Consider the following 27,826-nt stretch of genomic DNA (forward strand, 5'->3'; position numbering starts at 1 on the left):
TTTCCAGGACTAAAAAAAGGGAGAAACTCTGGAAATAATCCTTAAAGAAAAACATGAAAAGAGAATGGGTTCTGCATTCTTAACACAAATATTTACATTCTATTAAAGGTAAAATTCAAATACAATTCCAATAATATGTGTTACATGTTGCAACCTGCAGAGTTCAGTTTGGTTCAGTTCTCATTACACATCTCTGTCTTGTATGAAGTCCCTGCACTGGTGTTACTGAGAACAAGCCCAATTAGAATCAGAACAAATACCTGTCTAGGCAGAAACTTTCTTTGGTTTTAGATGTACAAAATTTCCCATCTTTGCTAATGTTTTATTTAAACACCTGGGTTAAATAAGGGCCTTGAATCTATTATTATTATTATTATTATTATTATTATTATTATTATTATTATTATTTTATTTATCTATCTATCTGTTTATTTATTTATTTATTTAGGTACCAGGGATTGAACCCAGGGGTGCTTAACCACAGAGCTAACTACTAAAAAGAAATTTAAATGCCTGATCCAGGGCTGGGGTTGTGGCTCAGTGGTGGAGTGCTTGTCCAGCATATGTGAGGCACTGGGTTCAATACTCAGCATCACATAAAAAATAAATTAAATTAAATAAAGGCATTGGGTCCATCTACAACTAAAAAAAAAAATTAAAAATAAAAAAACCCCTGATCCATAAGGGTGGTAATGCTATGAATTATTTTAAGTATTAAAGAAAAGAATGAGCAGGGTTTTTTGTTGTTGTTGAATACTTTTTTTTTTTTTTTTTTTTTTTGTGGCGCCAGGGATTGAACCCAGGGCTTTGTGCATGTGAGGCAAGCACTCTACCAACTGAGCTATATCCTCAGCCCTTGTTTAATACTTTTATCTTATTTATTTCCTTTTATGTGGTACTGAGGATCAAACCCAGTGCCTCACATGTGCTAGGCAAGTGCTCCTCCATTGAGCCACAACCCCAGTCCATGAGACAGTTTTAATGAGAAGCTAGGTGAAGCACTGAGCATTACTTTCACTACCTTTTTACCTCCAGACCACTCAAACAGGAAGAATAATAAGATCTCAAATGTGTTTAAGATTAAATTTGCAATCCTCATTTTACAAGTGGTAATCTGGGTGCAGGAAGAAGGAGGGGTTTCCTCCAATATTTCTCAAGGAAGCAAAAAAGCAAAACAAAACAAAAACCTAAACCAAACTAACAAAACCTGTGTGTACACCCATGAACACTAGGAATTTTAATACCAAAATATACTTCTGTAACAGACTTATAGTTCACTTTTTACTCAGACATTTGAGGGAGCGTTAGTTACCATAATCTGTCCCCCCCGCCAAAAAAAAAAAAAAAAAGAGAGAGAGAGAGAGAAAAGGCCAGATATTTTAAGACTTTCTGGAATTTCCTAAAGGCTTGGCCTTGCCCTAACCCACAAGTCCTCTTTCCTGTCAGCTGACTGTAATTCTCATTAGTGTGAATGCCCCTTAAATATTCTGTGAATCCATAAATCAAAAGCACCAGACATGTACCAATAAGAGGATAAGAGACTGGAGCTTTTAACCAGTTGTCTATGGAATTTTTTCTTCTGGAAAAAAAATATGTAAAGTATATTAGATCCTAAATAAGTAACAAAGCAGGAATTTCTACTCTTTGTACCCCTATTTTTTTCTTTTCTTTGAAATATTTATTTTTTAGTTGTAGTTGGACATAATACCTTTATTTTATTTATTTTTATGTGGTGCTGAGGATCGAACCCAGGGCCTCCTCGCAGGTGCTAGGCAAGTGCTCTACTGGTGAACCACAACCATAGCCCCTGTGCCACTATTTTCAAGAAAATTCTCTTTAAAACTGATTCTCAACATTTATTTCATATAGTCTCTTTCATTTCTCTGCCACTTCCTTCAGCCTTTTAACTTTAATCTTCCTTCAGACTCTTATCCTTCCAAAGTCAAGGGTGGAAGGAAGGGTGGCTATTAGGGAAAAGTGGGATTTTACTGAACTAAGCATAGGAATCAAGAAATACAGATGAAATTTAGCCTTCATTTCTCAAAGTATTAAGAGATAAAAATTTCCTTCTTTAGGGACTCTTAGAAAAAGCAGAGCTAGCCAGGCATGCTGGCACACACCTGTAATTCCAGCGGCTTGGAAGGCTGACACAGGAGGATTGCAGGTTCAAAGCCAGCCTCAGCAACTTAGTGAGGCCTGAAGCAACTTAGAAAGACCCTGTATCTAAATAAAATCCAAAAAGAGCTGGGGGTGTGGCTCAGTGGTTAAGTGCCCCTGGGTTCAATCCCTGGTTCCAAAACCAAAACCAAAAAAACCACAGACCTTATCTATATAAAACAATACACACAGAAGTTGCACTTATCTCTAGGTGGTAGAATTTCTCTATCTTTTTTGTATTTCCAACTATTCTTCTAAAATTATGCATCAGTCGTACAAATAAAAAAAGAAAAAGAAGGGGACTGGGGGGTAGCTCAGTGGGAAGGCCCTGGGTTTGATCCCTAGCACTGCAATCAATCAATCAATAAGAAGTAGCAGCACTTCATATCTTTTAATATAAATAAATGAAATTGATAAAACCTAATGCTGGTGAAGCTTTTGGGAATATGTGCTTAGATTGTGCTGGTGGTGTAATAAAATAGTATAATCTTTGAGAAGTTGAAAATATGTAAGAAGAATATTTAATAAGTTACATCTTCTGACTGTGGCAATATCACTTCAGAAATACAGCCCAAAGAAAATAACTAAAAACAAAACATTTCTGCCAAGATGCTTAAAGTTTTCTATTACAGCTAGAAAAGAATCTAATGATTGGGGAGTGAATAAACAGTATCTTGAAATATCATATTCCCATGAAAGAATAAAATGGAGGATACATATGCAGGCCTATGGAAAAAAAAAAAAAAGAGCAAGCCAAAAATAAGGACTGCAAAACACCAAGCATACAGTGATTAAAACCATATAAGGGCTGGGGATATAGCTTAGTTGGTAGAGTGCTTACTTTGCATGCACAAGGCCCTGGGTTCAATTCCCAGCACCACAAACAAACAAACAACATAAAAAACAGTACTGCAATGATAATGACCAAAAAGGATCAAGAATCTTGTCCATGAGTAGTAAGGGTTATGCTTTTCTCTTGGTTCACTTGACTCTTTCTCCTCCTTTCTGGTTTATTCACTGTGTATGTTGGTTCAGATGACTCATCTACATAATAAGAAAAACAAAGCTCCCAAATCCACAAGCTCTAGAGTGCTAGTGCAAATTTCTTGCATTCCAATGTATTTCTTCACATCATTGTCCAGATGTTTTTCATTCCCTTAAACATGTGGGAAGGTAGAGCTAATACTTTTGAGGATAGAGCTATTGATATGATTTTAATATTTCCCAATTTCCTTAGTTTCAAAGTTATATAGGATCATGACCAGTTGCTTCTAAACAATAAACAGTTATCATAATATCCATGAAGATAGTGTTAGAGGATAGAGAGGGTACTATACAATTTTGATCCTTGTTCTGACATTAATGAGCCATATGACAATAGACATATCAGTTAACTTCTCTAACCTCAGCTGCTTCCATCTATAAAATTGTGTTTTAATGTTCTGAGCAATGAGCTGGATTAAATAATCTCTTAAAAGTCCCTTCCTGTTCTAGGATTTACCTGGCAACAATCTTGGTATATATTTCTCTCTGTTGTAACTCATCAATGAGTCTGAAGGCTAGAGGAAATGACTCTTCCATGTAGTCAACTGGAAATACACCTATGTTGTCTAATCCAGGACTGAGTCCAACAGCGGGAAGCAAACGTGATGACATGTGGGGATGGGAAGCAGATAAAGTCTTTTTGGCCATCACAAATCTAACATAGCCAACATTGCATAGGGAATGTTCTACTTCTTGATATTGCTTTTCAACATGTTTTATTATAATGAAACTAGTTAGAAATCAGTAAGTAGTTGATATGAAAGTAAGCAGAGGTGACTGGTCTCTAGTGGACACATCAAGGACTGTGTCATTCAGCGCAAGAAAGAGTGAGAAATATCATAATTCCTTGGCTGGTATCTTTGTGCCTGGATCCATTATATCTTACCAAAAAGTCTGAAGAATTACTCAGTTATCATAATATCCATTATGATATTACTATTAATAAAGAGTAAATAGTGGGAGACTGAGGCAGGAGGATCGCAAGTTCGAGGTAAGCCTGAGCAACTAGTGAGACCCTGTCTCAAAATTAAAAAATACAAAGGGTTGCGGGGCACGGTGGCACATGTCTATAATCCCAGCAGCTCAGGAGCCTGAGACAGGAGACTCTGAGTTCAAAGCCAGCCTCAAGCAATAGGGAGGCACTAAGCAACTCAGCAAGACCCTGTCTCTAAATAAAATACAAAATGGGTCTGGGGATGTGGCTAAGTGGTTGAGTGCCCTGAGTTCAATCCCCAGTACAAAAAAAAAAAAAAAAAAAGGCCATGAATATTGGAAAAAAGAAAAAAGGGAGAAATAAAAAAATGTTTTAATTCTATCCCTCAGTTATGAATAAGCATCTCATTACGAACTCCTATTCTTGTGAGACTCTGAAGACTACGAATGTGTGTTTTAGGATTTTGGGTGAAAAGGCATTCTCTCTTCTCTCCTGTCTTCCTCTCTTTACCTAAATTCTCTCCCAGAAGATGAAAACACTGCATGAAAGAAGCAGTAGTCAATATCTGTGGGGAAGAATCAAGGGGAAGGGCCGGGGGTGTAGATTAGTACTACAGTACTGTCCTCGAATGTGCAAGGCCCTGGGTTCGATCCCCAGCACCCCTCTCCCTTGCCCCAACACAAAAGAATCATGGCTATTCATATTCCAGCTTTATCGTCTTACATTACACTTAATTGCTTTAACCTTGGCCCAGGGAAAAATATAATAATTTAAATAGGTTTATAAAGGTAGAAACACACCATTCAAATATTTGGTTTTTAGTCTCCTATGCAGGATTTGTGTGGACCAAATGTTAGGAACCAAACAGAAAAAATAAAAGCTTAAGGATCCTTTAATATGTTCTCTTCACTGTCTTCCTGGAATGAATAGAAGAATTTGCGGGAGGGGGGGTGGGGGGATGAAGGAGGGGTGGGGGTGGGGGTTGGGCCAAAAGGGATTGAACTCAGGAGTGTTTTACCACTCAACTACATCACCATCCTCAGTCATTTTTACTTTTTACTTTGAGACAGGGTCTTGCTAAGTTGCTGAGGATGGCCTTGAACTTGCAAACCTCTTGCCTCAGCCAATTGAGTCACTGGGATTATAGGCATGTAACTGAGATTTCAGCCATGGTGCCATGGTGCCACAGCAGCTGGCTGAAGTACTTAACTTTTGACTAACCACATCCTGGTCTCCAAATTATGGATTCAAGTGTTAATTTGACAATAAATGAACATTAATTATAATGAGCTAATGAGTGAACTTTTTCATAAAAGGATGCCAAGAATAATTACATCTACTTAAAACCCGAATCAACACATACAGGAAATCAGGAATGCTAAACCATATTCAGTATATGTTCTCATGGCATTTCTTTTTCCTAGTAATAATTATAGGTTATATTAATCCATTTCATTCACTCATAGGAATTAGGATCACTGCATTCAATAAAGCCACATGATGAATAACCTATCTCCTCACCAAAGGTAGAGAACATGTGATGAATAGCCTTAAATCAAATCTCATTATTTATAAGTTACTTGAGTTTTAAGTTTCTTTTCTTTCTTTTATTAAGTAAGTCACTTATTAACCACTGGGAAATAAAAATAGCCTCACTTTGAAAGAAATTAAAGACTGGGAAGTATACAAATTCATACATGACTATTAAAGAAAATATGGCATAGGCTGTGGTTGTGGCCCAGAGGTAGAGCACTTGCCTAGCACATGTGAGGCATTAGGTTCAATCTTCAGCACTACATAATAAAATAAAGTTATTATGTCCATCTAAAACTAAAAATACTTTTAAAAAGGAAAATATAACATGAGGTTCAAAGTAAATTCTATACAAGAGTGAAGTTAATTTCATCTGGGAGGATCTGAGGTAGGCCTCACAGTCTTTTTAGATTTTTAAGAGTAAGATTCAAAGGTTAGCAACTGGGTGATGGGCACAAGATTTAGAGAATGAGGAATAATCCATGGTTCAGGTACAAGATTGTCTATAAGACTAGAAAGGTAGATTGAGCTCAGACTGTGGAAAACGTGAATATTAGATACAAATTAATTCTGAGGCATCAACGATTTCTGATCAAGGCAATAACATATTTTAAACTATGTTTAGAGAAATAAATAGCAGCAGTGAGAAGGATGGATAAGAAAAAATGAGATGTCGATTTAGGAGACTGAAAAACTATTTAGGCAAGGGGCTAGGAATTTGGTAGAGTGCTTGCCTAGCATATATGAGGCACTGGGTTGGAGTCTCAGCATCATATAAAAATAAAGATATTGTGTCCATATAAAATATTTAAAAATATATTTAGGCAAGATGTTATAAATCTAACCATGGATCTAGATGTGGGATCAGTAGAATGTCCTGTACATGAGGTGTTGCTTAGAGGGTTAGACTTACAGGACTTAGGAAGTAACTGACTGGGCACTAGAGAGCACAAGGAATAACTGGACTTATAATTTTATAAATCAAGAGACTGGGTGAATGGTGATGCTTTAAGGGAGACCAGGGGTAGAGCAGTTTTTTTGCTAGAAAGACAATGAATTCTTTTTTAGCCTTCTTGAATCTGAGGGCTTAAGGGATATTCACAAAGAGATGTCTGATCTGACAGATAATCTGGCAGGACTGAAGCCTGGGTTAAGAGTTCAGGATCAGAATCTAGATTTGAGATTCACCTCCTGAAGTTGTGAAAACAAATGAGACTACACAAGGAACAGAAAAAGAAAGGAGGGCCAAGAAGAAACCAGCAAGAGAAGGGAAGAGAAGTGGATAAGAACAGAAGTCATCTAGATAAAAGGAAGCAAAAGAGGTGAAAAGGGGAAATCGAAGTTGGGTGCAGTGGTGCATGCCTATAATCCCAGTGACTCAGGAGGCAGAGGCAAGAGTATTGAAAGTTGGAAGCCAGCCTCAGCAACTTAGTGAGGCCTTAAGTAACTTAGTGAGACCTTGCCTCAAAAAGAAAATAAAAAGGGCTGGAGATGTGGGTCAGTGGGTCTGGATTCAACCCCTGGTACCAAAACAAAACAAAAAACAGAATGGAAATCGAGCCAGTTAACTTCATCTCCTATAAATAAATATGACAAAAAGATTAAGGAGGATATTAAAACATATTATTTCCATGTCCTATGTACTTCCTGACCCTGCTCAACATGTTGAGATTCAGTTTCATTCTCTAAAATTCAATTATGGAATCAAAGATTCACACAATTTGTATCCAATATTCATTTGACATACTGAAGTACTAATTTTTGAGCTCCGAAATATATGTCCTTACTTGTATAATCTTGCTCCTAAAATGATTTCTAGTATTCCTACCATATTTCCTCAGGATTTCCTTCCAAAGATTCAAATATGTAGCTTCCTGATTAAAGCCATATATATGTTATTGCTGAAATTATATTATTAATAACCATAATCTAGTTTCAAACTGATTAATTATTCCTTTTTTTTTTTTTTAACAGTACTGGACTTCACACATGCTAGGCAAGCCCTCTACCAGTGATGAGTAATTCCTCAACCTAAAGTAGACAAAACTTCCAAATAGTTTGGCTACTATACTGGACAAAATGTTTTAAAGTAGTCTAGACTGTCTCCAATATGGATAATGATGCTTGTTCAAAAAAAGCTATAAAACCAAGGATACCAAAGCTTTCTACTCTCTAAGCAGTCCATTAAGAGACAAAGGACTGTTTAATCAGGAAATTAAAAAAAATAAAAAAGGAGGAGAAGGAAAAGGATGAGGAAGAGGAGGAGGAGAAGGAGAAGGGGGAAAAAGAAGGAAGAGGAAAAGGAAAAGAAGAAATAATGCATACAAATACCTCAAAAAAAAAGCCAGTTAAATATCAGAACTGTTCCATCTTCCTATAAGTTTAGCTATCAGGTTGCCCAGTGCCATCAGTGATCTAGTAGAATCTTTCTTTATATGGAGTGGGAGGGGGCTTCTCCATTCTGAATAGACATAAAGAAATAAGCTTGTCCTAACCCATCTCTTACTAGACATTTATGAGAAGTCTCTCATCAGATCCTTACACATAATCAGCATTTTTGTTTGCAGCAATCCCAGTCATTTCCTACCTTGGGCCAGTTTTGACATGCACAGACACTTTTGCACTGAATCTACATTGTGTGTAATGGCATGACATCAGCTGTCCTACCCCTAGCAGGGTCTGTGAGGAAGAGACTTACAATGGTGCTTTGAGTCACAACAAAGACCCTTCCTCTCTAAGATTTCTAACATTTTTTCCTTCTATTTTAAATTCTCCTTCCCATTTAAATTAAAAAAAAAAAAATTATTAAGACCATAAAGGGGAAAAGAGGGAGTTGGCAGCCTAGGGGACTAAAAACTGAAAGGGAAGAGAGTTTAAGAAAAGTCATAAAACTACTTTGTGGTTACATCTCTTGCCAAATGGTTTCAATGTTAAAGCAGAGCTAACGCTCATGCACAGAAAAGAGTACAAACTGGTAGGTTTGAACTTCAAACATGATCCCCAAACAATTAAGAACTTTTCTGGGCAGGAAGGCAACAGGGACAGCAAGTGACGGGAAGAAATTGACAATGTTACATCAAACTAAATAAGGACTACAAAATGAGTTTTCTAATTTTATTATATCTCTGAAAGAATGATTCATACTATTACTTCACAAACATAGGGATTTGGACCAAATATTTTGCTTAAAAAACAAACAAACCAGTTTTCCCATCTAAATGGAATCTAGAGTAAATGATGGCTTTGCTCCCCGTCAGCTCTGTTTATCCCATTATAATGATTGTTGTAACAAACCATCCCTGTGCACAAAGCCAGATATGTAGGAAAGTATGAGAAAACTGGAAAAATTTACCAGCTCTGCAGCCCCTGGATTGTGTTATTAGTTACCAGCATATGCAACTCATTTTCTAGTTAAGTAATTCCCTCTGGGGACTCAGTCTGCAATCCACATTAAGGATCAAATTTCATTAGCAGTTGTAGGAAAATGCAACCCTGTGCATTTGCAAGTCAAAACTCCTGAAAGCTACAGCTAGTCTGGCTATCTTCATTGATTTTTTCCTGGGAGAGGATTTTAGCTGATAGAAAACACTTGTTGGAAGGCACAGATGAGGAAGTTGAGAAGAAGAGAAAGGATTCAGCTAGCAAAGAGACAACTAAGCCTCAGTCTTAATTTTAAACTCTGGCCTTAACACTCTGTCTGCAGCTGTGTCCAAGCAGAGAGCTATTCAGCAATAATTCCACCCCCAAGGCTACAAATGACAAAAGGCACACAGGAAGACAAATTAAAAGGGCAAGTGTACAAAAATACATAATCCAATCAGTATCCAACTCTCTTCATTTCTAGATATCAATTTAAACCCCAGTGTGAACTTGATTTAATATGAAATGGAGTCAGAGACTCACAAATCTTAACATCAATGTAAATAACTCATTTGAGACTTTTTATGAACTCATTTAACTTCAATTAAGAAACATATTGATCACATATTCAACTCTACTCCGACTATTCAGATTAGTAAAACAACTTTGTTACTACCAGAATTGGCTTTCTCAAGTTTTAAATCTGCCCAGTTCTTACCTTGGTTTGAGTTGGTTCACCTTTCTCAAACATCATCTTAAGCTTGTTCAGTGGAACATTGTATTTCTCTATTTTACCTGAAGTTTCTATGTTTTCACTGACTTCAGATCTCTCTATTTCATGCCTGGACTCTCCCAGACAATTTTCCATTTTTTTGCTTTCTGTTGTGCGGTCTTTAAGATCCTCACTGTCTTCAGTGCTGGGATATCGGCGCTGAGTAAGGGTTTCAGGACGTGATCCAAATCTGCGTCTGGACTGGGATTGTTCCTCGTGGTCAACTCCAGAAGCAGAGCTGCTTGTCACTTCAACAGGAGGGTGGGTGACTCTGTGTCTAACCTCAGTGCTGCTGTTTTGCAGAGGGTCTGTGTGCGACTCTGCTCCCGGTACTGGATTCTCCCACTTCTTCTTTAACACAGTCAGTGTCCCCCTTCTGAAGTGCTGGGGGAGATTTTCGGTGTTCTAGAAGAGCAAGAAGTAAGTGCCAGTTATAACTTGCCTGCTCTTTGTAAAATGAAAGTTAAAACTCTAAGCTGCTCCTAGTCCACACACAGCCCTTTCAGACAGCTGTGAACAGTTACAGCCCTGCCACATGGAGCAAGCATCCACCCCAGGGCAGGGAGAAGGAAAGAGAAAAAGTCGGGCGCTGAAGCAGGAAGTGATAAAACAGGATAGCCTTATAAGGACAAAATGAGAAGAAAAGACAGCCTGGATCTAATGATAGTTCCATAGGAGATAAGAGGTTTTTATCAAAAGATTCATGGGGAAAGCAAGAAAGAAAAAGCAAAATACCAGATACTTAAATATTATAACTATGCATTAATAAAAGTTCAAGAAATTATGTCACTATATGATGTGATTGATGTAATAAATTCTGCTTTTTTTTTAAAAATAGGAAATACATAGTATAGCTAAAACTATACTTGGATGATAGCATCAAGAACTGAAGCTATTTATAGAAACCTAAAGAAGTCACCAGACTTTTTTAAGTATTTGCATAAATGATATTTAGTTATACCTGACATAATTTACATGCATAGAAATGATCTTTGTGTGTATATGTGTGTGTGTGTGGTCCCAGGAAGAGAACCCAAGGCCTTACACATACTAGGAAAACACTCTGTCACTGAGTTATGCCAGCCCTCAAATTTTATTTTTACATATGAATCTAATCCACTTTCCCTGCTCTCTACATGTGTACCTATTTTAAAATTCTTTTTTTTTTTTTTTTTTTTAGAGAGAGGAAAGGAGGAGGGGGAGAGAGAGAGAGAGAGAGAGAGAGAGAGAGAGAGAGAGAATTTATTTATTTACTTATTTTAGTTCTCGGCAGACACAACATCTTTGTTGGTATGTGGTGCTGAGGATCGAACCCGGGCCGCACGCATGCCAGGCGAGCGCGCTACCGCTTGAGCCACATCCCCAGCCCTTAAAATTCTTAATTATCAGAAAATTCACTTACAGATTCTTGGGATAATGAAACATGTAGACTTCATAAGAAAACATAACCACCACCCAGTCTCATGATCAAAGAACACACATTTACAGATCAAAGAGAATTTACTTTTATCTAGGCCAAAAATGGAATTTATACATATAAGACAGACTGAAAACAACCTGGAAATAGTCTGCTGTTATAGGATAATAAAGGAAATGTGCTGTTAGAGTAAAATTAAATGTCCCATACTTTGGAAGTTCTCCTAAATAAACTAAACACCACCAACAAATTGTGACCTCCAGTACCTTCTTACTCTCCATTCCTGTAGTCTGTGACTCCCCAGGCTTTCAATGAAGAAAGAAAGGACAAACAACCTAGGACTGCAAGACTTCAGGGAATTAAATGGGATTAGCAGCTATATTGGGAATTAAGTCTCTCACCCTATTACTCTTCTGAATATACTAAGAGCTATTCTATCAAGTAGCATCAGGCTTGAATAGATAAAGTTATAGAACAACTGCTTGATTCTAGTGTTTAAATTGTAGCTTATGGAACGATTTGCTGGAAGATGTATAGATGGATCAGAGACAGAAGAAGCATGAAAGATTTTTGTGGAGAATTTTTAAATGGCTCCTTCTGGGTGTGGAATATTAATGTAAGCCTGTAATCCCACCACTCAGGAGGCTGAGGCAGGTGGATGATTTGAGCCCAGGAGTTAGATACCAACCTGGACAACCTAGAGAGACCCCATCTAATAAATGAATAATGGTGGGGGGGGGGGTGACCCAGCTCCAGAAACAGGTGCTTCACTGTCAGAAGCATTTTTTGATTCTATGACCTCCTGCCACAGATGAGTCACTTATGCCTCCACCTTCACCTTCCCTACCATGCTCATATAGGTAGGGAAGCAGAGCAGCAGCTGGAAGTAGTAGTGTAAGCCTGTGATCCCAGTAGTTTGGGAGGCTGAGACAGGAGTAACTCAAACTCAAAGCCAAGTTCAGGAACTTAGTGAGGCCCTAAGCAACTTAGCGACATCCTGTCTCAAAATATAACATAAAAGGGCTGAGAATATGGCTCAGTGGTTTAACATCCCTGGTTAAAATAAAAAAAGAAAAAAGCAGCATTTTGCATGGTAAGTACACACTACCTTCTTGGATAAATATCATGGGATCGAGATATATTTATTGATACTCATAAGATATTTGGGGGGGTACTGGGGGTCAAACCCAGGGGTGCTTTACCACTGAGCTACATCTCCAGTCTTTTTTAATTTTTTATTTTGAGACAGGTTCTCACTAAGTTGTCAAGGCTGGCCTTAAATTTGCAGTCCTCTTGAGCTGGGGATGTGGCTCAAGCGGTAGCGCGCTTGCCTGGCATGCGTGTGGCCCAGGTTCGATCCTCAGCACCACATACAAATAAAGATGTTGTGTCCGCCGAAAACTGAACAATAAATATTAAAAAAATTCTCTCTCTCTCTCTCTTAAAAAAAAATTTTTGTTCCAATTAGTTATACATGACAGTAGAATATATGTATGCACTTTGATATATCACACATAAATGAAGTATAATTCTTATTTTTCTCATTGTATATGTTGTAGAATCACATTGGTCATGTAGTCATATATGTACATAAGCTAATAATGTCTGTTTCATTCTACTATTATTCTTACCCCCATACTTCTACCCCTCCCTTTATGTCCGCTCTATCTAATCTAAGGTAACTCTATTCTTCCCTAGGCCCCCATAAAATAATTTTTTTAAAATAATATGTACATATATTTATAAATATGAGCATAGAAAAGTATTCTGGAAGAAACGGCATCAGGGTATTAACAGTTTATCTTTGGATAGTGGATTATGGCACTTGTATTTTCATTTTATAATAAACACATATTCATAATATAATAAACAGTGAATGCCAACTTATCCAGACCCTGTCTTAAAATAAAAAATAAAAAGGGCTGGGGATGTGGCTCAGTGGCTAAGTACCTATGGGTTTAATCCCTGGTATAATAATAATAATAATAATAATAATAAAAACAGTGACTGTAAAAACAAAATTATACATCATCTCCATATCACCAAAAATAGCTTTCACAGAATATTAAAAATTTTGATGTTACTTTAAGCAACACAAAAATTATCATTTCTATTTTACTTGTATTAAGCAGGAAGAGAGGGATTTGGGTGGAGGAGTATCAGCAGTGTTCCAAACAAGGACTGGGTGGAGGACATCCCCTTAGGGAGCATTTCAGAAGGAATAAATATGCTCTTTTATTAAAAAGAGCTCCTATGGATACAAGTTCAAGAGTGTTGAGGCGGGGGTGAGGGTGGCATGGACACAAAGGGGAAGGGCCGGGTAGTGTGGTCTGACAGCATTAAAACCCCACACCCTTAAATTCTCCTGGGACTGCTGCCTAGGTCATGGCAGTTGTCCAAGTCCTCAGGACCCGAGGCAAGCAAAGATAGAGAAGAAAAGAAGTTATATAACAAAAGCAATACTAAAAGCAACACAAAAGAATATTAGTGGGGCTGGGGTTGTGGCTCAGTGGTAGAGTGCTTGCCTCACACGTGTGAGGCACTGGGTTCAATTCTCAGCACCACATATGAATGAATGAGTAAAATAAAGGTCCATCAACACTAAAAAATATTTTTTAAAAAAGAATATTAGACAGAGAGGCCTGAGTTATCATTGACTAATAGACTACAGATTATTTATATTTTCTTCTTTTTCTTTGTATTACCTACAGGGAACATGTATTACTTGTGTAATGTATCTCCATCCAGTCAAATGACCTTGGACAAGTTTCTTGGTTTCTGGAAAATTACAATACAGGGCTACTATGGAGAATACAGGAGTCTATTAACATAGGTCATATAGTATTTGATACAAGTGGGTATCCAGTAAGTGGTGACAATTATTATTTAATGAATGGCCCTACCTACTCCTCTAGCCTCCCCTCAAATGGTGATCAACCATGATCAACTATATTGCCCAGTCATCTTCCAAGTCTTGAACTTGGGTTATAGCCTCTAATTGATCTTTCTATTTGCTCCACAGGGTGGGGGCAAGGGGTATAAAATTAGGTGAAATTCTGGGCTAGGTGTAGCTCAGTAGTAGAATGCTTGTTTAGCATGTACAAGGCCTTGGGTTTTATCACCAACACCGTGCAAAAACAACAACGAGAAGGTGAAATTCTAACTGATGTCATTTGTATCATTTTCCTAGAACAGGATGCTGGGAAGTCAAGAAAGCTAAAAGTTTTCAAGTACTACATTGGTCCCAACACTAGCACAGCCTCTTTTCTCCAGCACCTTATTCATTCTACCCAGCAAGCCTGAGAATCTTGATGCTGCCTCTGGATCATAATTGGCGGTCTGGACCCATATCACACCCAGCAGATGTGATACAATGCCCTTCCTGCAGGAACATCTGGCTTGTAATTGGGATGAATCAAAGCTCTGTCACTCTGAGATATATGACCTTGGATAAGCCCCTTCCCTTCTTTGGGTTTCAATTATTCCACCTATAAAATGAAGAAGCTGGGTTAAAGGAGCAACAACATCGAAATCTTGGCAAGGAAAACTTCATTTTAAAAGCAGGAGAATATTTGGTAGATATAGCAGTTGGGTGGGAAACATGGACTACCTGGATATACAACCTCCATGGAAGGGAATAAACATCTCTGCTGAGAGTTTCTCAGAAAAGTAGTAGATAGTATTATGGAGTTCAATGTTCATGTGACACGTATTTTCAAAATGTGACACATTCCATGCTTGAAATGGACCTGAAAATATAACTGATTGTGGTATTACTGGTATATGTTCCAATGTCTTGGGTTTAAATAGAGAGGGGAGGGAAAAGGAGTACATTTATGGGAATCCAGGATATCACATAACCCAGTTCCACCATTTGCTAATGGAGAAAATTTATCCATTTGCTCTTGAATGTTTCTTTGACTTACGTTTTATGGTAAAATGTAGGTATTCTTTTTTTTTAAATATACTTTTTTAAATAGATAAATGCAATACCTTTATTTTTATTTATTAAAATTTAAATACACATACTTATAACTATAATATATTTGTATTTATAAACTATTTGACACCATGACACTTAATCCATAAAGCTTCAGCATGTACCTGTGAGAATAAGGACATTCTCCAAAATAAGCATTTTTACTATTTTTTTTCTCTTGATACTGAATATTGAACCAAGGGGCACTTTGCCACTGAGCTATATCCCCAGCACCCCCTTTTTAAAAAAAGTTACTTACTCTAATTTGTTATACATGATGGCAGAATGCAATTCATTTCATATTACACATATAGTGCATACCTTTATTTATTTAATGTGGTGCCGAAAATCGAACCCAGTGCTTCACATGTGTGAGGCAAGCATTCCACCACTGAGCCACAACCCCAGCCCCAAATGTAGGTACTCTTTAACCTGGTCAATCACTTCATAAATTTATGTGAACATTTCCCTTTGCTCTTCAGAAGGAAAAAAAATCCTCTGTCATGAGTAAAAAACTGATAAAAGTTGAATAACGTCTGTTTTAGTTTAGATAATAGCATTTTACCAATATTATCATTATTATTATTTGGTTTTGAGAAAGGTACCATAGGTATGTAAGATGTTAACATTAGGGGAAGCAAGATAAAGGAATATAAGAGCTCTACCTCAATTATCCTAAATCTAAATTACAAAATAAAAAGCTACCAAAAAAAAAAAAAAAAGTAAACCTGACTTGTGCTGTCCCTTGTATTTCACAGTAAAAGGTTTTGAAAGCATAGGCTGTAGTTGTTATTTCTATTTCCATTTCCTCTTTAGTTCTGCTACCAAAATACTTCTGTAATTTTTTTTTTTTTTTTTGGTGATACTGGGGATTGACCCTAGGAGTGCTTTCCTACTGAGCTACATCCTCAGCCTGCCTATGGGGATTGAACCCATGCCAAGTTCAAGTGCTCTACCACTGAGCTACATCTCCAGCCCTTTTAAAATTTTATTTTGAGATAAGATCTTGCTAAGTTGTCCAGGCTGGCCTCAAACTGGTGATCCTCCTGCCTCAATGCCCCCAAGGAGCTGAAATTGCAGGCATGCAACACCATGCCCAACTAGATACATCCAGTTTATCTTCAGGCAGGATCTCTTCCAATGCCAGATTTGTATATTCAAGTTCCTACTTGGCATTTCCACTTGGATGCCTTAATAAAGTATTTCACATTTAACATGTCCAAAACTGTGCCTCAACTAATTCTCTCCTCCAAACCTGCTTTTATTGCAGTCTCCATTTCAATTAATGCCATTTAAATTTGAATTTAATAGTGTTTGGGCCAAAAACCATTGTTGCCATTTTTTATTTTTCTCTTTCTACCTTCAATATAAATCCTGAGTACTTCTCATCACCTACTCCACTATTAATCCAGTCCAACCAATTATCATTTCTTTCCTTAATCATCACATATTGCTCCTCTACAGTTTTTATCTCTTTGTAGACTTTAAGTCAGACCACATTGGTTTGGTGCACACAAACCCTCTAAAGGCCTCCTTTCCTTCAGAGTTAAGGTCTAGTTCTTCTCAATGACCCCATGTAAACTTTTCTCTTCCCAGTCCTCAAATAGACAATGGCTGCTTTTGCCTCTGGGCATTTGCACATGCTGTTCCTTTAGTTTAAATCTTTCATGGGGCTGGGGATGTGGCTCAAGCGGTAGCGCGCTCGCCTGGCATGCGTGCGGCCCGGGTTCGATCCTCAGCACCACATACAAACAACGATGTTGTATCCGCCGATAACTAAAAAATAAATATTAAAAAAAAATCTCTCTCTCCCTCTATCACTCTCTCTTTAAAAAAATAAAAATAAAAATAAATAAATCTTTCTTCTCCTTGGCTCATGTTCTCAGATCTCCACCCAAATGCCACCTCATCAGAGGCCTACACCTAAACTCTATTCATCACTACTGCTATATAGCACTGTCACTGTTGTGTCACTACCTGAGGCAACTCCTCTATTGTGGGAAGCCATTCTTTTTTTTTTTTTTTAATTTTTTTTTAATATTTATTTTTTAGTTCTCGGCGGACACAACATCTTTGTTGGTATGTGGTGCTGAGGATCGAACCCGGCCGCACGCATGCCAGGCGAGCACGCTACCGCTTGAGCCACATCCCCAGCCCCGTGGGAAGCCATTCTAACACGTGATTGGGTGACTCCCGTTAAGGGCCTGAGGCGCTTTGGCTCTGTCGATGCTGAGGGCCATTGCCAAGTAGGAATGACGCATCGAAATTTCCTTGCCAGCGTACCCCATGTTAAATGGACTTGCCTTGGAAATTTGCTGTGACCTTGCATGTGTGTTTGAGAAAGGTGACCCTGCTCAATGACCAGGGTGGATCCAGGTTTTAGGAAGTATCCGGGTTTAAGATAATTTGGTGTTAAGGCGTTCCCAGTTTAAGACAATAGGGGTTTTAGGAAAGTTGGAGGTTGAAGATTATTGCTGCTGGGATTAGGGTGTTCCTGCTGCTTGTTCCCGTTGAGTTCTCGTGAGATTAAAATGGGATTTTGGGATAAAAGCCTCGTGGAGTAGGTGAATTGGGTGGTAGCAGATTTGAGATTGCCCCCGAACCTGTGTGGAGGCCGGTGTGAGTTCGGGAATAAAGAATTGCTGTTTGAATCTAAAAAAAAAGCTTTCCCGACCCTTTCCTGATGAGAGAGCCCATCCGTGTGGGGGTGTGCCTGACCACTGACCCCGGGGACCCAATCACTGACCCTGACCTTGGAGTGCAGCCCCCCCTCAACCTTCATTGGATGGAATTCTCCCCTGAATCTCTTGTTCCCCAATAAAGGGCTACTCCCAGGCGTGTTTGCTCTCTCTCTCCTGCTAGCCCTGAGTAATACTCGCTGCCCTGCTGGGCGGCTAGAGGTGGGAACCAGAGAGGGGAGCCGTCTTGGACCTAGCAATAGAAATAAGGTAACTGGTCTGTGTGTTTTATTTCGATCTCTTCTAACTAACTTTATGCCTAGAACCTCATTAATGAAACCACTGCGCAGGCCGCGTGGAAGACTCTATCATCTGTGTCTCCCAGTAGAATGTAAACTCCATGAGGGAGAAGATGAAGTCCATATTCTTAACACCTAAAACAGTGCTTGAAATATAGTAGGCGCGTTATGAAAACTTGCTAAATGAATAAGTAAAAGAAGGAGGGAGGAAGGGGAATAAGGCAGGAGAATGATAGAAGAAACAAGCAACTGAGTGAAATAATGGTAGCTTTTTTCTTATAATGTACCAAAGAAGATCCCTTTTCAAATTACAGGGAAATTAAGCCAAAGACCTGGTCAGTATAACCTCCTTAGAGAGAACAAATTGGGGCATGTTGTACACTAATTTTAATAGACAAGGTACTAAAAACTGCCATGAGGATGCTTTTTTGTTTTGTTTTGAATATTTTTAGTTGTAGGTGAACACAATACCTTTATTTTATTTTATTTTTACATTTTCTTTTAGTTGTAGATAGACACAATAACTTTATTTGATTTATTTATTTTTATGTGGTGCTGAGGATCGAACCCAGTGCCTCATGTGTGTGAGGCAAATTCTCTACCACTGAGCCACAGCCCCAGCCCTATTTTATTTTTTTAATGTGTTGCTGGGGATCAAAGCCAGTGCCCCACATGCTAGGCAAGTGTTCTACTACTGAGCCACAACCCCAACCCCATGAAGATGTTTTTGTAATGCCAGCCAAATTAAAGAATTCTTGCCCAAATATGTGAGTTTTATTCCTCAGGAGATTTAATCAAGGAGCCAGGCACAGTAGCCAGCTACTTGGGAGGCTAAGGCAGAAGGATCACTAGAGCTCATGAACTTGAAATCAACCTGGGCAACATACCAAGATCCCATCTCAAAAAACACAAGGCAAAATTAAAAAAAAATAAAGAAATTAAGTAAGATTTCAAAGAAATATATTATCCAACCCAGCTGGAAGTTTGCAAGTAGGGAGAGCAGACAATGGATACTATCTGGGAGCTTATTCTGGAAATGTTTGTCTTTGATGGATCCTGCAGCTAGGAAACTTTCTTACTAGATTGAGTCAAGAAGTTCACTTTAAACAAAGAATCAGAGGAAAATAACAGCTGTGTAGCTTCTACCATTTAAATGCATAGATACAGAAATTCTGGTTGTTTGATTTGGAAAAAAGTATGGCAGCCTAGGAAACCCTATGTTCTCAATTTTGCAGAAGTGAGAACCTTAGGCAAAGCACTTGACCTTATATCCTTCATTCAGCATAGGAAAGAAAAGTGGTCCAGAAGGAGAACCTCAGTGAAAAAAATAAGATTTCCTGCACCTGAGCCAAGTTCTCCTGGGCAAATGGCTCATGAATCAGACCAGTTGGCACAAATGTCCAGCTCAGCTGACAAGGCACACAAGCCCCACAGAGCTGCAGGTGGCTTGGCCACATGGGCTTTACACATGAAGTTCCACGTACCCTAGGGCTTCAGAATACTTACACTTTTCTTCTTTTCCATGTTGGCCTCTTCAGCTGCTTTCTGGTACCTTCAGAGAAGAGAGAAAAAAGAAAACGTCCTCAATTTATACTTTTACTGTTTCAACTTTTAAGAAAAATACTTCTACATCTCTATTGAAAGTAGCCCTCACTTCCTGGGGCTGGTACATTCAGCTGCTCTCATATAACAGAAAAATTGATGTGGGTGAGATCAAATGCTGGAAAACTGGATAGAATACAATGTCTGAGGTTTAAGTTGCTGTTTTGTCCCTTTTTTTTTTTTTTAAGTATTGTGGATTGTACCAAGGGGTACTTTACCACTGAACTGCATCCCCAGCTCTTTTTATTTTGTGAGACAGGGCCTCACTAAGTTTCTGAGGCTGGCTTTGAACTTGCCATCCTCCTGCTTCAGCCTCCCAAGTCATAGGAATGCACCACAGTTCTGGGCGAGGATGTCTCTTTTGGGATAAAGAAGGCCTTGGGAAGTAAAATTGTTCCTGGTAATAAGTATCCCACTGAGAAAAGAACAGGAGAAACAGAGAAAGTTAAAATGTATGTTACACACACACACACACACACACACACACACACACACACACACACACTATTTTACCACAATTAAACAAAACAGTGAGGTACTGACATGAAGACAGATACATAGACAAACAGAATAGAAAAGCCCATAAATAAATCCTCACATATACAGTCAAGTGATCTTCAACAAGACTTTCACAACCATTTCAAAGGAGAAGGACAGCCTTTTTAAATAAATGGTGCAGGAAAAAATAGATAACTACATGCAAAAGAATGAAGTTGAATCCTTACCTTATACAATGTACAAATATTAAGTAAAAAATTGATCAGAGACCTAAATGTAAGAACTAAAACTTTAAAACTCTAGTAGAAAAAGAGAAAGAAAAGCTTCACAACTTTGGATTTGGGAATGACTTTCAGGATATAAAACCAAAAGCACAGCGAACAAAAGGAAAAAAATAAGCCTGGTTTGGTGACACACTCCGTAATCCCAGTGATTTGGGAGACTGAGTCAGGAGGCTCACAAGTTCCAATTTAGCAACACCCTGTCTCAAAATAAAATAAATTTTAAAAAGAGCTATGGTTATAGCTTAGTAGTAAAATGCTTGCCTATTGAATGTATGAGGCCCTGGGTTCAATCCCCAGTAGTGTCCAAAAAAAAAAAAAAAAAAAAAAGAAGAAAAGAAAAAAATAGATAAAGTGAACATCAACAAAATTAAAAATTTATGTGCATCAAAGGTCACACTACCAGAGCTGGGGACATAGCTCAGTTGGTTGAGTGCTTGCCTCGAATGCATAACACCTGGGTTCAATCCCCAGCACTGCCAAAAATTAAAAAAAAAAAAAAAATGACACTACCAACAGAGTGGAAAGTTCCCTGGAATGAAAGAAAATATTTGGAACTCATATATCTAATAAAAGATTAATATCCAGATTGTACAAATTCTTAAAAAATAACACAAATATGATGATATACATAGTATTCTGCATCTCCCTTTCTCCACTTCAGAGAAATTCAAAACAACTTAAGTTTTGTTTTCCTTTAATAATTTTATTTTATTTATTTTTATGTGGTGCTGAGGATCGAATCCAGTGCCTCACACCTGCTAGGTGAGCACTCTAACACCGAGCCACACTCCAGCCCTACTTCAGCCTCCCAAGTCATTGGGGTTACAGGAGTGCACCACACTTAGGTTTTTATTCACGAAATATTTACTGGTTCCTACTATATTCCAAGCACGAAAGAAAAAGAAGTGAAAGAAATGACTAAATCAAACATAATATCTGCCCTCAGAGAGCTTATAGTTTAGACATTAAAACACATAAGCACATGTGCATATACACACATACACATGTGTGCAATCACAGGTACAGACACTGATTAGTCCTTCAAAATTGGAGCATTATTAAACAATTTAATAAAAGAACAAAACTAAGAAAAGGGGAGGTGGTAAAGGAAAGCTTCAATATGGTAATCATCCTGATCGGTTTTACAATGTATTTAAATATCATATTGTACCCCATAAATATACAATTAAATATACAAAAATTATCTGTCACCTAAAAAAAAAAAATCCCGATGAAGAAATGACCTTTAGGCTGAGCCCTGAAGTTGGACTACAAGGAGTTAGCCAGGCAAAAAGAGGTGGGAAAGCATTCCAGGCACAGGAAAATAGCACACATACCAGCCTCAAGGCAAGAAAGTGTCTGATGTGTATTAGGTACACAAAGAACTCCAGTGTTGCTGAAGCACACCGAGAAAGGGCAAAGGCAGGAGATGAGGCTGGGATGTTGGGGCAGACTGGGTAGAGCTTTGTAGGTCATGCTAAGGATTTTGAATTTAATCCTAGGTACAATGGATGGCCATTGATCCAATTAATGTTTTAAAGGAGCACAGAAAATGCACTGGTAAGTGCTAACAATGGAGGTGGCATTAGTGTTGAGATACTGCTGGCTTGCTTGGCCCAGGATGGCAGCACTGGAGATAAAGAAAAGTGAATAGATTTGGGATATATTTCAGAGGTAGAATCAACAGTGTGCTAATGAGGAGAGGGAGAAGAGGAAAAAGGTCAAGAATAATTTCCAGGTTGGGTATGGTGGCTCACATCTATAATCCCAGCACCTCTGGAGGCTGAGGCAGGAGGATTTCAAGTTCAAAGCCAGCCTCAGCAATTTAGCGAGGCCCTAAGCAACTCAGTGAGACCCTGTCTCTAAATAAAATATAAAAAACAGTCTGGGGATGTCACATAGTGGTTAAGAATGCCCCTTGGTTCAATTCCCAGTACAAAAAAAAAAAGAATGATTTCCAGGTCTCTGGCAACTGAATCAACAAGAAATAATGTTTACTGAGATGGGGAATTTGTTTTTCTTTCTTTCTTTCCTTTTTTTTTCCGTGCTAGGGATTGAACCCAGGGCCTTGTGCCTTGCTCATGCTAGGCAAGAACTCTACCACTGAGCTACAACTCCATCCCTGGGATGCGAAATTCTGAAGGAGAAACAAATCCAGTGGGAAGATCAAGAGTTCAGTGTCAGCCATGTTAAATAAAACATTCATTTGGTGGTACAGTAGAAACAAATATCAAGAGTTCAGAAAAGAGGTTGAAACTAGACACATACATGTAAGAAAAGTTTGCCCATACATGGTATTAAAGCTATGACTGTAAAAGATATCTAATATTAGTGTTTTGGTGAATTTCCATCATTTTTTCCCACTTATAGCTATACCTGTCTGAGAGATTATCTCAAAGTGGGAATTCAGAAACAGTGAATTACAGCAAAACAGAAACTTAAGAATGGTCCTTGATCATGGGTTTCCACACCCCTTGGACAATCATCTACAGTATATTACAGCAATAACTCAATATATGAAAGCCAGAGCCAATCAGCAGACAGAATTATAGTTAGTCAATTGTTCTCCAAAGAAAGGTATTTACACTGTGGTTAGATGAGTAAACAGGCTGAGGTTCCCCTCCCTTTAAAGTCCTAACAGAAACATGGATTTTTAAAAGATTGAAATAGTTTTTATCTTCAGCCCTATTTTTTTAGCACTGAGGCATATGAAGATCAGGTGTATGCACCAATGGCTGTAATGAACCCTGTTTTGAAATTCAGAGGCAACTATTACAGCCCCTTATTTTATTTTATTTTTTTGGTACCGGGGATTGAATTCAGGGGCACTTGACCACTGAGCCACATCCCCAGTCCTTTTTTATTTATTATTATTATTTTTTTAGCTGTAGATGGACACAATATCTTTATTTTTATGTGGTGCTGAGGATCAAACCCAGTGCCTCATGCATGCGAGGCAAGCACTCCACCACTGAGCTATAATCCCAGCCCACCCCAGCCCTTTTTTAATATTTTATTTAGAGACAGGGTCTCACTGAGTTGCTTGGCACCTTGCAGTTGCTGGGGCTGGGTTTGAACTCGCGATTCTCCTGCCTCAACTTCCCAAACAGCTGGCGTTACAGGCATGTACCACCGTGCCCCGCTGTAGCCCCTTACTTTTAATGAGATACTTGATAAATAGTGGGCACACAGGGAGAAAGGCTCTACACCACTACTCCTTCCTAGTTTGGTCCTTGGTATTTACCTTTTGTACTCTGAGTGTTAAGATACTCTGAATCTCAGCAATTTTTGTTTGTTTTGTTTTAGATGGGATCCCACTATATTACTTAGTCTGGTCTCCAACTCCTGGGCTCAAGTGATCCTCCTGTCCAGCCTGAAGCTGGGACTACAAGTATATGTCACCATGCATGCCCAGCTACCGAGGCTTAGTACTTCTGAATTCAGTGTTCCACCAGGATTCAGCCCTCAGATTTTCCTCAAAGGCACTTAGAACAACTGGCATTATTCTGACATAAACTTTGAAGGGCATCTATTTTTGGGGGGAGGTGTCATTTTGAAGATCCAATTTGAGGGAAAATTTTTTTCAATGAAATCTCTATAATTAAAATCTCATCCCTATTCCCTTCCTAGATTTTCTTCTGGTTCAGTCTCTTTTTTCTCACATATGGAATTTAATCTTGCAACTGCTCATTAATGCACAGCTGTGAGGCAGGCAGCTGATGGAGGATACTGAAATCATCTGGGGAATAATAATAGTGTCTCAAATTTTTCTTAGGTCAGAAAATAGAGTTCCTGAGCCATGACTTGCTTGTATGTCCTCAAATAGAGCAAAGGGAACACAGAGCCAAAAAAGGGAAAATGGAAACTCCCAAGGTTTAGGCAATGTATTTTCTTCTGGAACAAATTCACCACTAAAATGTTACAGAGAAGTAAAAAAAGAGGAAGTTAACCAGGGAAATCTGATGATATTTTTCTCCCCAGTACTGGGGACAAAACCCAGGGGCATAGGCATGTTACATAAGCACTCTACTACTAAATTATGTCCCAGCACTTTTTTGGGGTGTGGTAGGGGTAGTGGGAGAAAGGGTCTCATTAGATAGCACAGGTTGCTGACCTCAGACTTGCAATTCTCCTGCCTCAGTCTCTCAAGTAGCTGGGATTACAGATGTGTACCACTACATTCAGTTCAATTTTTTTCTTATGAGGGAAGAATAGTCATAAAAAAAAAACTAAATACAAACCTTTTTATCTCTTGGGACTCTGAATAATTAAAGTTATACCGGCGTAGGAGGGACTGTGATAAGGTGGAGACACCCTGGCACTGGGTGAGGGATCAGTGTGCTGGGTTCATCAAATCTCCCATCTCCAGGAATGACCTTCAGTCCCAATTGCTGAACCTCAAGTTCCTTATCTTCAAAGGAGTGGGACAAAGGTTAGCCAAACCAGTGATTTCTAGCATTTTTAGGTGTAGAACCCTCTCATTTTATTTAGAACCTAAAATATAAAAGAGATCAAGCTTGGTACAGTAGCTCACAACTGTAATCCCAGGCTTGGGAAGCTGAGGCAGGAGGATTGCAAATTCAAATCCAACCTATGCAACTTAGTGAGGCCATAAGTAACTCAGTGAGACTCTGTCTCAAAATAAAATATAAAAAAGGGTTGGTGATATGGCTCAGTGGTAGAGTGCCCCCTGGGTTCAATCCTTGGTACCAAAAATAAATAAATAAATAATAAAAGAAACCAAAACAGGACAGCTGGAGTGGAAGGTCCCTGGCTCTATCCTAAGATCTTTCCATCTTTCCAGAACTGGCCCCTGAGGTTCCTCTGAAAACTACCAGGATAGACTCCCTTTAATTCAAAAAATATATGTATCAAATAAGACCTTCTTGCAAAGAAACCAAATACTCCCCAGTCAACTTTTATCAAGTAAAGGATCATGTTATGCTGAAGTCACAGGGGAGCGAAACCAAAGCTAGTTGTTCAAACTGACCCATTGATAGAACCTTCTTTACCTCAAATTTATCAATTTACAAAGTACAGAGGTTTAGTCAAAGAAATAAGCTATGAAGGACCCATAGTTGCCAGAAAACTAATCTTTTGTACGTATAAATGTAAATTGTATTAACAATTAGAAAATAAAGCCCAACTAACCTACAAACATTGGCCAGACTAAGCTTCCTCCAAATACCACCTTTTTTTTTTTTTTAGTTGGGGATTAAACCCAGGCCTCCTTAAGCATGTGCTTTACCACTGACCCACATCCAGGTCAAATACCACTTTTGTTTTTTTGGTACTGATGATTGAACCTGGAATGTTTTAACACTGAGCTATATTCCCAGCCATTTTTATTTTGAGACAGACTCTGGCTAAATTGCTTAGGCCTGGCTAAATTGCTGAGGCTGGCCTCGAATCCACAATCTTCCTCCTACCGCAGCCTCTGGGATTACAGGCGTGTGCCACTACATCCAGAGGAAATAAAATGACTTTAATCAAGGTTATATAATTACTGAATGGTAGAACCAAAATTTGCATGATAATCCGCTGACTCCAAGGCTTATATTCTTATGGGTTTAAGATTAATCATTTTCTATCACTGCCATTTACCCTTATGACTTTCATGAACAAAAGAAGGCAGCCAGGCATAGTGGCGCATACCTGTAATCCCAGTGGCTCCGGAGGCTGAGTGTGAAGATAGCAGGTTCAAAGCCAGCCTTAGCAATTTAGCAAGGTGCTAAGAAACTCATTGAGACTCTGACTCTAAAATACAAAATAGGGCTGCTGATATGACTCAGTGGTTGAGTGCCCATGTGGCACTCAGTGGTTCAACCCCCGTACCAAAAAACAGGGCAGTAAACCCATCATGCTATAAGAAGGGTACCTCTAGGGGCTGGGATTGTGGCTTAGAGACAGAGTGCTCGCCTAGCATGGGTGAGGCCCTGGGTTTGATCCTCAGCACCACATAAAAAAATAAAATAAAGTTATGTGTCCACCTATAAGTAAAAAATAAATATTGAAGATTAAAAAAAAGAAGGGGACCTCTAAGGTCCTTTGTACTTTCTTCAAGAGTAAAAAGACCCCTAAGATGAATTGCCTTTTCCAATTTCCAATTTCCTAACTCTCATGAGTTATTAAAAGACCCAAGGGGCTGGGATTGTGGCTCAGTGGTAGAGGGCTCACCTAGCATGTGCGAGGCCCTGGGTTCAATCCTCAGCACCACATAAAAATAAATAAATAAAACAAAGGTATTTAAAAAAAAAAAAGACCCAAATCCTTTTGAGATTTGACTGGGGCTGGACAATGACAGAGGGAGGAGATGAGAAAGTCGCCCAGGAGAAGGTGAGAGCTTCATTGGAGTGACTGACCAATATTGGGTAGAGTAGAAAGTAAACTAGGAAGGAGACTGACATCCAGGGCCTGACTTTCCTGGTGATGTCAAAGCACAGAGTGAGCAGGAATAAGAGAGTGGCACATACAGAAGGACAGAGGCTCTAACCAGAGAGCAGGTTTTCCAAATATTCTCTTTCTGGATGACAATAAGGATATGGCTGGAGGCAGGGGTTCACAAGATAAAGTGCAGGCTAAGAAGTAGAGAAGATCAACAATTTTTTTTGTTGTTTGTTCCAGGGATTGAACCCAAGGGTGCTTAACAACTGAGCCACATCCCCCAGCCCCCCCCCTTTTTTTTTGAGAGAGAGAAAGAGAGAGAGAGAGAGAGAGAGAGAGAGAGAGAGAGAGAGAGAGAATTTTTTTTAATATTTTTTTTCTTTTTTTAAATTTTTTTTTTAAAGAGAGAGTGAGGAGAGAGAGAGAGAGAGAGAGAGAGAGAGAGAGAGAGAGAGAATTTTTAATATTTATTTTTTAGTTCTCGGCGGACACAACATCTTTGTATGTGGTGCTGAGGATCGAACCCGGGCCGCACGCATGCCAGGCGAGCGCGCTACCGCCTGAGCCACATTCCTAGCCCCCCCAGCCCTTTTTTAATGTTTTATTTTCAGAAGGGTCTCACTAAGTTGCTTAGCACCTCACTAAATTGCTGAAGCTGGCCTTGAACTTGTAATCCTCCCGCCTCAGCCTCCGGAGTTATTGGGATTATAGGCATGCACCACCATACCTGGAAAGATTAAGAAATTATGAAGAAATTTCAAAGTATTAGACAGGTCATTGATATGGACCAGTGACTCTTCACTGGGGGCTTCATTGGCCCCATTGGGCAATTGGAAACATATGGAAATCTTGTTGGGTTTTCTCTCCCATCCCTTTATTCCTTTT

The 27,826-nt window shown here is 38.8% G+C and overlaps 1 protein-coding gene across 5 annotated transcripts in view; it reads right to left on the reverse strand.

Moving 5' to 3' along the window:
- The window catches only part of LIMA1 (LIM domain and actin binding 1), a 98,413-nt gene that overhangs the window by 29,223 nt on the left and 41,364 nt on the right, over positions 1 to 27,826 (reverse strand). For all 5 annotated transcript variants that reach the window (XM_081309077.1, XM_081309076.1, XM_081309075.1 and 2 more), the window contains exons 3-4: positions 19,680 to 19,725; positions 9,747 to 10,205 (exon numbers count right to left, since the gene is read on the reverse strand). In XM_081309077.1, the coding sequence (XP_081165203.1) occupies positions 9,747 to 10,205; positions 19,680 to 19,725 (505 nt within the window). The remainder of the gene's footprint in view (positions 1 to 9,746; positions 10,206 to 19,679; positions 19,726 to 27,826) is intronic.

This window comes from Spermophilus citellus (genome assembly GCF_964194105.1).
Source record: "Spermophilus citellus genome assembly, chromosome: 10".
NCBI classification, from domain to species: domain Eukaryota; kingdom Metazoa; phylum Chordata; class Mammalia; order Rodentia; family Sciuridae; genus Spermophilus; species Spermophilus citellus.